Below are 12,873 nucleotides of genomic sequence, written 5' to 3'. Positions count from 1 at the left end.
AATTTGGTAGTGGAGATGAGGTGTGTTTTCTACTGTTTTCAAACCTGTTTTGTCTCATGTTCAAAGTGGTGGATGTAAGTAAATATCTTGAATTACGAATTGTACTAAAACTTGCTTGTATCCTCTTTAATAAAGATGTCCTCAAAAGCGAGCACTCGCTTACGTTTTCCTATAGAAAAGTTTGCCCGGGAACAAATCAAAATGATTTGGAGTCACACTTTGACACTATTTGATATATCTTAACTCCGGCCGAGGGCAATGTTTCAATTTTGAGGGAAGTAGGAAAGAAGATATCTTGAAAGAACACTGAACTCGCTGACGACAGTGTTGAGCATTCAAATTTGGGAACCGGTCTCGTCAATATTTTCCTCATGCTCTACCGTAGGATTTGTGTGTTCAGTGCTTCATCACAGAACGTTGTAACCTCTTATACGAAATGCTAATAGTTTATATAATACACCAGATGCCTTCGATTCTGCAATACCATGTAATGGATGACATCTATGTTTTCAGAGTCAATATTGCTAAAAGTGTACCGGAGCAAAGTTCATATTCAATATAACGTCTGACACTTTTGGAAATCTGCAACTCAATTTCTCACAGTACCATTAGAAGTTGCACGATTCTTGAACGATATATACATATCAAGATGGATTTTTGGGGTCATATCCTTCTTGTAATGGTTCTCAACAACAGCTCAATTTTTCGCCCGCTGTGCTTCGGTCATGCCTATTCATGGGGCCATTCTTTTGATTTGTGGGGCTTTAGGCAAAAGTAAATTGTAAGTTTAGTGATGGAAGTGAAAATTCTGTATCTATCATGAATAATTCTTTTTTGCTAGCTTGAACTGCCCACGTCAATTACAATGGTATTTCGCCAAATATTTAATACAAAGGTTCAGTAATAAAATAATAATAATAATAATAATAATAATAATAATAATAATAATAATAATAATAATAATAATAATAATAATAATAATAATAATAATAATAATAATAATAATAATAATAGCATCCACTCCATAACATTACAATATAGTACTTGGTATATGCTAAACGGCATTCGCTATCTTATACATTGCATGAGATCAATTCGAAATAAATCAAAATGGATATATAGACTCACTATCGTAGGAATATGTTATATTTCAACAATCTGCAAATTCTTATCTAGTACACATGCATTTTCTAACAAACTTTCGCGTTGTTAAAATTTAAATTGGATATGTATCATAGTTGTCTTTGACGTAGCGTATGCAGGCCCGTAGCCAGCCCAAAAATGTAGGGGAGCGGCTGAAGTTAGGGGGGAACAATCCAACCATATTATAGTTCATCACCATATTATAGTTCATTTGCAAGCCTACCGTGAAAATTTGAGGGGGGCTAGCAAAAATTTAGGGGAAGGGCCAGCCCCCCCTAGACTCCCCTGGATACGGGCCTGAGCGTGTTACCTCTTTGAATACGTTTTGCGATATTAATGGTAACACTTGTCATTAATATCGCCTTAGAAAATTAAAGCTCATCTGTAAATATTTCTATTTTCAAGAATGAATCAGAAAGAGTAAATTGTTATTTTTCTTAAATAGCCTATCTCATCCTATGGCGTCGGATTCATATAGCGCGGGGTCTGGAGCAAATGTTCCCTTTGATTTACCCACGGGGTGTAATTAGTCAAATTACAATGTTTCAGAAGCTGCAAAACACTATCCACAGATGCAAGATAAAAACCGGTAATTCAATATTTTTATTACTGCTGTTTGATTATTTCTTCCGGAATCGAACTAATTAACAACTTCTGACTTGCTACCTACTCAACAAATTTGGTGGTGATCTAACAAGTAATTTTAAAAAAATACGTCTTGTAGATGGACGAACACACGGACAGGGTAAATATATAACTGAGGTTTTGAAACCAATCTCGTTAACAAGATTTGTTTCTAATTGTAGTAATTTCGCCTAAAAAATAAAAATTGTTCCCTGTTCTTACCCTCATGAAGATTCGAAAATATTCTAGAGGGAGGAAAGGAAGTAAACCATGCCAGGAATGAAAAGCTTCTTCTTCAAGGGTCCATATATTTTTGTCAGGGTGAAATTCCTAGTATCCTTTCGTCAATATGCACACTGGGAAAAATAAACGCTTTAGCTTATTTTAGAAACAATTTAGTAGCATCTACTGTATGTATCCTTAAAAAAAAAGGAAAATGCTCAGATTATTCTTTTCCTTTGTGTTTGAGAAATCATCCGATACAAACGGCAATCAACGACTTTCTAAAGCATGGCTTCTGAAGAAAGAAAGAAAGAAAGAAAGAAAGAAAGAAACGAATTATAAAATCAGAAACTGTAAACTAAAACACCAGAAATTTTTGTTCTTTAAAAAAATAAATAATAAAAGCACCCAGTGGGATTCGAAACAGGTTCAAAATCCTTGAATCTCAAAAGAAAAAAAGAATTGAACACGCACGGTTAGAGAAACAACAAACTGTGGAACAACCTTCCAGTTGTATTGATAGCAAAGAAACTCCTTAAAATCATCCTTGTTTTCTCACGATTTTCTTTGCGTTAAAAAGCATGTGTCTTTTCTGTAATTAAATAAAGTTTTCTGTATTTGCTAAGGTACTATTTTGCTCTGAAACTAACATTATATTAAGTAATGGAAAAAAAACTGAATATTTCTAACAGCAAACAACATGTGTTGAGAAGCCTTCACTAATCTTTCTTTCTTATGACTTCCCCTTCTATAACCTGGAGTGTGTTGTTGCCAAACTCACAATTATAAGGGAATTAGAAAAATTCAGTCGAGCCTTCATATTTTGGAGAAGTGTACGTAAATTACACATTTTCTGAATCTATGTTCCATTCTTCATATTCTGCTTTTTCTTTTATGTGTCTTTGTCAAGTAGACCTGAACTACAAACATTTGACAGTAATTACGATTTTTTTTTTTTAAAGATCAAGTCGATACCAACGAACATACTTTGCAATATCAGGTTGGAAATTAAAAGGAAGTTAATATTTTCACCGTTAAAAGTCAAATCTAGATTTAGGTGTAGTGTGATATCAGGTATACTCTTCTTATTACGCATGGAGTTAAAACAAATTATAATAATAAAAGGAACAAATCACACATTTTTATTTATTTTTATAAAATGGCCTTGTGTCCATCTTAAACACAAATTAAACATAACTTTCTTACAAGGCTGTTCATATTCTTTATTATAAATTACAAGCACGTAGATGAAACAGGCCACGAAGTAAACTGGGAAGGAGCGAAAATATTAGAATATGAAGGGAGATATCTGGTTAGGAAGTGGAAAGAAGCGAAGAGGATAAAAGAAGTGTATGTTAAAGTTATGAACTTGAATAGTGGTTTGAGTATTAATGAAGAATGGGAAGACATTTTGAAAAGAGAAGAAAGAAGAAAGAAGAAAAGTAGAATATAAGGACAATATAGGGTTAAATTTTATTTATATGTTTTCAATATTCACGTAGCTAATTAGTAATCAATATTCAAGTAGAAAAGTTAGTATTCAATATTAGGTTGAAAATTTCTATATTTAGATAGTTAATTGGTATTTAATTTAGTTAATATATATTAAAAGAAATATAACGATTAGTTAACAATGTATTATTTCTGTTAAGAGTTTAAAATTGTCACAACAATGGGCATATATTTTGAATTTTAATGAAAAATGAAAAAATGATTCTTGATTGGTAGAGATAACAAATTATGTTATGTTATCTATGATTTCAGTTGGAGTAGTAGTCTTAAGAAGGAAGTGATATACTTCCGAAACTGTAACATTTCTCGTTAATTTATAATAAAGAATATAAACAGCCTTGTAAGAAAGTTATGTTACATTTTTATTCATGGGTCGAATACTGTCCGCGGACCGCCATTTGGCCATAAATAGTTGAAGGTAATTGTAGGGAAGAGAGCTATTTAGAATTTTACGTAGGTATGTCGGATACTGATGAAATTTAAGAATAGATGTAAAACGAAGACTTTGAGTTTAAAATCCTAGATTATGCCCTTTAAGGTAAGGGAGACGATAACTAAAGCAAGTGAATGATGATGGAAGAATTGGTGGAATAAGAAAGTAGGAGGAAACGGGAGTACCCAGAGAAAACCCATGGACATGATGTTGTCCACCACAAACTTACTTGGACGAGGATTGAACAAGGGACCCCACGCACCGAAGGTAAGCGCTCTACTACTGAACCATCGTGCACCCCCCCCCTTGCACTAGAATAAACTAATATAATATTTGGTGAAAACACACCAATTATTAGCAAAACGACGGACAGATACAAAAGTTTTTAGGAAAGCAATGCAGAAATTTTTAACAGTTACACATCTAATATATAAAAAAGAAAATGGTCTTGTGTGTGATCGAGTCACAAATGACTGAACCGATTGAAATGAATTTTTCGATATACTTATAAACTATTTCGAGCTGGTCTGTTAAGAAAGAGATACGAAAAATTGCCTATCTCACAAGCTGCCAAATTAGAAAGATGGAACTCGGTCTATAAATTCTTCATTAAAAATAAGGGGACATATGTCCCAACGTTTCTTTATTTTCGTTTTAAGGAGGGAAGGAAGAGGGTATTTTCTATATAAATAAAAAATGAAATTTAAAAATATTTGATGGACAATTCCTTCTAAACCGCTGTATCGAATTTTATTATTTTTAGTACGTAAGTAGGCCATGGTCTACCCAAGTATTTTATTACATTATCCGTATACGGTGAGAGGTGGGAGTGTTTTCGGGAGTTCGTATCAGTTGTAAAGAAATTTGTTGCCCCTAAGATTGAGGAAACACCTGCTAGACGAAGGGAGAAAATAGAAAGATCCAACATGCACAGTAGCTCTAGGAAAGAGATATACTATTAATCCAGGGAATGATATTAAAAAAATAAGATATCGAAAACGATCAATACTATTACCCAGTCCATAGTTTTCGAGATCGCTTGAGATAAATAATGAGAAACTATTTAAGTTCAAATTAATCTCCTATCATTCTGGAAGTAAGGAATGAGATAGGAAGAGTGTGATGTGTAAAAAATAATCCAAAAGCTGACATTACTGTCCAATCCAGGGGCGGCTCTACCATATGTGCAACACGTGCATTTGGAATGGGGCGACAAAATGTGTCATAACTATATTATTTGAAATAAATATTTCTTGTTGGAAACAAACTTCATGATAATGGTAGTTACATTTACTAAGCTCATCTATTTGAATATTACATTCATAAATCAGTTGAAGGGTAAGGGGGGAAATGAAGGAATGTCACAAAACTGCATTTTCGAAAAAACGAAGTTTTAATATTAAAAACCACGTACAAAATGAATAGGGTGAATCACATTTTTTGCCCCTTTCCTTGGACATTTCTACATCTACGCATGCATGGCATATACAGTCTAATAGTACCAAGAGTGATCAACAAATAGGGCAAAGCGCCCGTTAAAGCACACACTTGGACATTCCTTGTTTTTCCCCCTTACCCTTCAGTTTAGGTCGCATTAGCTTAAGGGTTAAAAGGAAATGGGCAAACAAATTCAGCATGAATTGCTTAATTGCTGTCAAATACAAGAACTCAATTCTCAACAGTAACGGTCACCTGTTCCATTTAGTTAGATATCACAGTTTGGATATGGAAACTAGTCTTGTCTTTGTCACAAATAAGTTTCTTATCATTGACGGTGGAAACAAGTTTTTCTTAATTTCTTGTAAGCAAATCAAGAAATAAAAATAAAAGAGAAATTGCAAAGTAATATATTGAGAATGGCGCTCAATATTGAATTCTATAGAAAGGATTACCATATTTCAGAAAAAACAAACACAACAAGATTGTATTTGTAGTGTTTAGGCCTTTCTGAGTGCGAGTACTCCTTTCTCTTCCCTTCCTTGTTGATGATTGGGTAGCATACTTTTAAGATTTGTTCTTTCCGGAGAAAGGGAGGGCAAATTGCCTAGGGCTGGCCCTGGTCTGATCAATATTTTTCGGGATTACAGATGATAATGACAGTCTAAATCCAAGTTCAACTCTATTAACATGGGGATTGAGAAGGAGTAAGGTGTGAGGATGAGAAGAGGTAACAGTACGGACTTAACATCATTACACTTTCATTGTAAGCGTATCATAAGGAGGAATAGAGCTGAAATACCTTCTACAAACCTATTCTTCTCTAAACATAAAATAACTTCTGAGTGACTGACTGATTGGCTGATTCATCAACACCAAAACCATTCCGCTTAAACTAGAAACTTTGAAATTAGGACCTGGCACAGGATTTGAGACGTATCACTAAATAAAAGGATTTTTGGGGGGAAATTCGATGAGGGAAGACAGAAATAGGAGTGCCAATTATTGTGTTAAAATGTACATATCTCGCAATCTCTAAAGGTTAGAGACATTGAGCCTTATGCAGAGTCGTTTTGACTTATGATTAGCATCATACTAGTGTGACTACTAAAGGAAATATATGTTAGTCGAACTCGTTAGTATTGCTCTAATCACACGTCAGAACGACTCTGCATAAGGCCTATTAAATTTAGTAGCTATATAAACTTCTCAATTAAAATAATTAGATACATGTTTTAAGTGTTTTTCATTTTATATTTGACCCAGAAGGGAAGAAAATGAAATGGAAAAGATAAAAAAGATTGAGATTACAGATATTATAATATTTTCATAACTTAACATTACAGACATAAAATTTAGTATTTTAATTTTTTTATTTAAAATAATTTAATAGGTGTTCCAGCGTTTTTCGATATTTGTCCTAGGAGAGAAGGAAAGATATGGGAAGACAGGGGACAGGGGGGTTCAATTATTATTAAATAAGATGTGTATCCCGTCTCATATAGCCTTGCTGCTGAAAGGGACGTTAAACTCGAACTCAACTCAATTCAAGATATTCATATCTCAGAACCCTTTGAGGTTAGAGAAATGGAATTTGGTGTTTGTGTCCTTCATATATGTTTAAACGTTTTTCGATATTTGTCCTAGAAGAGTTGAAAAGAACTGAGAAGAAAAATTGGTGGGGGTTGCAGTTATCATAATAAGTTAGACCCGAATTTCTATGACGTCATATTTTATATTCTGGTATGTTTTTATATGTTCGATAAATATATACATATTTCTGACCCTCGAGAACACGAAAATTGAATTTTATTGGTCATATAAGTGCATATATTTGAACTATATTTTAATTTTAGGTCATATTTGGGTTCGAAGTGATGTAAAAGTATAATTTTTGTGGTCATATGTTAGGCAAATTTTACTTATAGCTGGGAAATGTATTTGCCACTATTCGTAACGAGGTTATTTAGAACTTTTTTAAAAGAAATATTTGGCCGTGTGTAACAGAACTTTTGAAGGAACCAGTGTGAGGAAGTCCACGTTTTTACCTAGCATAACATCAATCACTTTAAAAAGAGAAATTGCCAACTCAGCTTCTGTCTCTCTCTCTCTTTCTCCTCTACTGCAACGATATCAGAAGTCCAATTTAACTTTTGTTGCATATCAATCGAAAATAGTCCTATCCTCAACCGCGGAAACCTTTAAATACAGCTGGTGGGAGCTCATGTGGTTCGGATTCCACGTTAATCAGTAGGTCCACGTCTCATATAGCCTCGCTGCTGAAAAGGGACGTTAAACTCAAAATCAACTCAACTCAACCTTTAAATACACGGGACCGGGATGTCCTGAGATCATCACAATACTTAATATAAGATTGACTCGTCTTTCTTTTTTTTTCCCATTTTACATTAAACGTACGGATGGGAGATTTTTTCGAGCATGAGGGATATTTGACAAAGATTGTAGGGATTTTTTTTCATAAAACTTGGCGTTACTGACTGTGAGTTTCAAGATGTCTAAAGTCAAGTGCTCTAGTAGTGTGTAGTGCTTTTAGTACTTGCGTCATTTCAACATTTTTATTTGGGGGGAGGGGAGGGCAGGAAACGCAGATATAAGTAAAGTTTTACATTTTTCATTAGAATATTAGTATTGATACTGAGGCGAGTAATTGATTCTTCTTCTGCAGCTCCACAGACGCCTTTGATTTTACTTCATTTAATATTAGGTCATCTTTTCCCATTTCCACGGCATAAATGTATGCATATTTACAAAGGTTTTAGGGATATAGTATACATGAAGCTGCATCAGTTCCCGAAGGAGCTGATACTTTTAGGGATTATTCATTGAGTATGTACGAACTTAGAAAGGGGGTAACAAAGCGACTTTTATATACTTATCGACTGATACGAAAATAAAAAAGAACGTACCGGTACCTGTACTTTATATCTGCATGTGTAGTGCCCTTGTACTTTATCTATGACTATGTGTGTGTGAGTGGGGAGGTATTTAACGCATATCGCATGTCTTGTGCACATGGATACTTCTTACTATTGCACTACGTAGAAAATTTATGGTATTTCATGTACAAGTGGTAATAGAACACAGAAGAAACGCAGATCAGCGGGTTCTCATGTATACTATTACCGGTTTTAGGCTATAGAAAATCGAGTCCTAATAATAAGAATTCATACCAAGGAATTCTTTAAGGTTAGAGACATAGGGACTTATGCAGAGTCGTTTTGACGCCTCACTAGTGTGATACTAAAGAGTTCGACTAACATATGTTTCCTGCAGTAGCCAGGCCTTTAGTATGATGCTAATTATACGTCAAAACGACTCTGCATAAGGCGGAATATATCACCGTTTTTAGGTAGATGTTTGATCTAGAGTGGAAGAAAAAAAGGGTAGACAAGCTTCCGAATTTATGATTTAACTGTTTCAACATTTAATGCATTACAGGGCGACACGGTGGCTTAGTGGTAACTAACTCTCTCTTGCTGGTGTACCAGATAGCGCGTGTATCTTTGATTTTTTTAACTGTCTTCGATGTTTTTGTGTTCGTGCCTTTCTCGAATCCTGTAGTCCTGAAAAGTAGGGAAACGAAAAAGTAGAATGTCAGGATTAAAAGAAACAGGAAAAAGATACAGAATTATCACTTCTAGTGCGAATGGTTCCTAGTTCAATCCCAGACAATGTGAGTTTGTGATGGGCAAAATTATGTGCGTGAGATTTTTCGAGATTCTCCCATTTCCTCCCACATTCCCATTTTACCAATTATTTTTCATATTCATTTACCTTCATTAATGATCTGTCTCTTTTATCCTACATGACAATTTCGTAGGACATAAAACCAGAAATTCCATTTCATTTGCATACATTACATGCCTTTCAGAAACGCGCGTTTTAACACGCCATTCCGTCTGCCACATACTACTATAGTATCGACCCTAGGTCTCTTTTAATATGTGAAACATATTGTGCATGAATTATGAATTCACTTACATAAATAAATAAATGACGATATCATATTTGACTTAGTGTGACTGTGTGAGATAAAACGTTCGCTTACCTTGAAACGAAGTTCACCAACAGGAGGTTTAGCGTACGGTATCCCGCGATATGAGTAGTATAACTGACCTTTGGGCGTGTGACATCTCGTGCCTTGCAATTTTCCTTCTCTCACAGTAACTACAGGACTATCTGGCATAGTGCAGGTTGACAAAAACAAACACTGTACACAATAAACCCCACAACACGCAAAAGAATTCTTAATTCCTGTTAATTGTTCAAACACACGAGAGCTGCTGTTAACTTTTGCTTTAGAGTTCTTATTACTGTTTTGTAGAATCATTGCGATAAGAGGCAAAGCCTTGGTTCTTCGGCCTTGAAAAGGCCGCAACCAAAAGGCCATATTTGTATATCGCAGCGAAATATGGAATGCGATGCACCGTTATTACAGCTGAAAAGATCTCTATGAACGTCGTCTTTGAAGATCAAAATTGTTTAAAAAATCAATCCTGTTTACATTTTTTATTGTTATCTGTCTCATCATTTTAAATGAGGTAATTTTCTAGAGGAAGTAAGGAAACATTTGTCTTAGTCCGTAACCTAGCTATTAAATTGAAGTATCTATTGATATTGCACATGCAATCAACATGATCGATTTCGCAATATGCACCTGCGTCAATGCAGGTGAGTAGAGAATAAGCTACTGTTAATCGAGGTGATAAACATGTATATTAAAGCTTTATAGTTCTCTTAATTTGCACAAGTCCTTGGCATACCAACAGTCTATAGGATCACTTTTCAAGCATTTATGTAACGAAAACTTACATGGAGAAAGGCAGTAGCGTAGCCAGGACGTGTGTTTGGGGGGGGAGGGGCAAGTGCTGTTATAGGTACATATAGAAAAAATACAAACAAAAATATATAAACATAAAAATATATAAAAAATTACAAACATCAAAGTACCAAAGTACATTGTCGGACCGCTTTGGGGGGGACCCGGCCCCTCTGGGCCCCCCCTTCCCTACGCCACTGGAGAAAGGTAAACAGTGATTCTGGTTTATGATTTCCCAAACTGTAGTACTCGTACTCATAGGCAGATTCAGGGGCGGGGGAGGGTCGTTTGCATCCCACCAAGCGGCGCGGCACAGACACCACTACTGCAAAAACCTGATGAGACAGAAAATTCAGAACCTTTCGCCGCCCCAATTCCAACCACCCCTTCCTCAGGAGTTCGTCCTGAATGTGTCACTGATCGTGTCATTTGCACTGACGCATGGGGCATGAGGGGGGCATGTCCCCTCCAATCTTGGAACTGGGGAGACTGTCCCTTCAATAATCCAATTTGAAACTTTTTTTTTTTTTTTTTTTTTTTAAAGAAATATAATGATTTGTGTCCGATTGTCACAAAGAAAGTCTCAAATCTGGACGCCTCCCAATCTTGAAGACAACTCTGCTCCCGTGATCCTCCTCAGCATTGTTTTTCAACTTCACAAATATTTTGAACATCACTTAAAAAATTATGGGAACGGTCTTACCCTCCCCCTCTCCAATGTTGAAGACAGATTTGCACCACTGCACTCTTGCAGTGGTACACACGACTTATGATGGTATTAATTACTATGGTACTCCAGTGGAAATGGAACCTTTGCATTCTAGTTAACACCATCTCGATATTCAACCTGGTGTGATCAATGAAACCATGTGAAGTATCAATGCAACTATTCAAGCTGTTGAACTTTACACCATTAAATTACCTCATTGTTAGACTTAGCGCAACTGAAAGACACGCTAACGTTAAAATCAAATCGAGATCAACCGCTTTAGCAATAGCTCGAGTTCGTTACGTTTTAGTACAGATTCACATAAGGAAATTCGATCGAAAAATGAAATGAAATCTTTCAGTTTTACGTCCCATGGTTATGCCTGCTAGGCTAAAGGAGACGGTGATGATGAGAAATGAATGAAATGATGGAATGAAGAGAATAGGAGGAAATGGAGACAAACACGAGAAAACCCATGCACACCGTGTTTGTCCACCACTTGGCGTGAACTGGTATCGAACAAGAGACACCATGAACCAGAGATGGACGCTCTACCACTGAGCCACCACGGCCCGAAATTCGATCGTGTAAATATTTTTGAATATGATCATGTGGCATCCAAACACCAAACTTCTTTACATAGCCGTCTTTCTCTAACTGATTTAAGGGGGCAGACTACTAAATATTTTTCAAAAGCTAACTATTTTTCTTTTGCTCGTTTTTCGTAAGTGGCAAGAGATGATGAAATGTAACTTACCACAATAATATATAATGTTATTCTATACCCGAAAATAAGAGACGGAAGAATAATCAGTGTTGCCATCCATACAAATTACAGTGTGTCCAAAATATGAATTACCCAAAAACCTTAATTAAGAAAGCGACTAGAAGAATGAACACAACGGTAATTGATGGCTTATCATGTTGTCTGGGTTCCTTGTTAACTACTTTTTAAATAATATTTGTATTTATTTTGTAACAACTTATTTATTTTCTCATAACTTACGTAGTTATTACAAAATAAATACAAATATTATTAAAAAAGTAGTTAACAAGGAACCCAGACAACATGATAAGCCATCAATTACCGTTGAGTTCATTTTTCTAGTCGCTGTCTTAACCAAGATTTTTGGGTAATTCATATTTTGGGCACACTGTAATTTTTATGGATGGCAACACTGATTATTCTTCCGACTAGTATTTTCGGGTATAAAATAACATTATATATTATTGTGGTAAGTTACATTTAATTATCTCTTGCCACTTACGCAAAACGGGCAAAAGAAAAACTGTTAGCTTTTGAAAAATATTTAGTAGTCTACCACCTTAATACTATTTGATGATGAATGTTTAGATCATTCTCGATGCCATTGACCACTTACATATTGGTTTTCTCTCCTTCTGCAAGAATATCATCCACTTTTGCTATGATTGGTCGTCCACTGTTAGGAGCAGAGTGGATATCGAAATTCTGAGAATGAAATCGAGTGAACCATCTTTTTGGTTGTTGATTTTGATAACGTATCTTTCCCATAAACAGCACAAATTATTTCTGTAGGAGACATCGATACTGGTGGGCCGAGTAATGTTTTGATTAATTCTTGTAGTATTGGACGATTTAAACCCAATGGTACCAAAAATTTTGAAATTCGAGCTCGAGAACACAAAGAAAATCGGTATTGAGTGTGGAGAGGAACTCAACACGCATTCGGAGTTGTTATTATTGATTATCAGATAATTTTGTTAGAGCTTTACGACAGCCAAAGACGTTTACACTCCTAACACACGCTTACACATATTCATATTTTTTGTAAACTTTTTTGTATTTTGTTTATTTTTGTAATTTCTTTATCACTATTCTTAATCGTATTCATACTATCAAATATATCTAAAAATAGAAGTCAGACCAGTGTGCTGTAATTGCAGAGGCGTATCTTGAATATTTTCTTTGAG

At 35.2% G+C, this 12,873-nt stretch overlaps 1 protein-coding gene across 1 annotated transcript in view; it reads right to left on the bottom strand.

The window, feature by feature from the left end:
- LOC145664083 (venom carboxylesterase-6-like) overlaps positions 1-9,907 on the bottom strand; it is a 48,828-nt gene extending 38,921 nt beyond the window's left edge. The window contains exon 1 of the mRNA XM_081730430.1: positions 9,441-9,907. Within this exon, the coding sequence (XP_081586556.1) occupies positions 9,441-9,782 (342 nt within the window). The 5' untranslated portion in view covers positions 9,783-9,907. The remainder of the gene's footprint in view (positions 1-9,440) is intronic.
- Positions 9,908-12,873: the final 2,966 nt, after the last annotated feature.

Source organism: Thermobia domestica, chromosome 11 (assembly GCF_964235325.1).
Source record: "Thermobia domestica chromosome 11, izTheDome1.hap1.1, whole genome shotgun sequence".
In the NCBI taxonomy this organism is placed as follows: domain Eukaryota; kingdom Metazoa; phylum Arthropoda; class Insecta; order Zygentoma; family Lepismatidae; genus Thermobia; species Thermobia domestica.
Note: the sequence above shows the minus strand (reverse complement) of the source record. Positions and strands in the feature narration are given on the sequence as shown.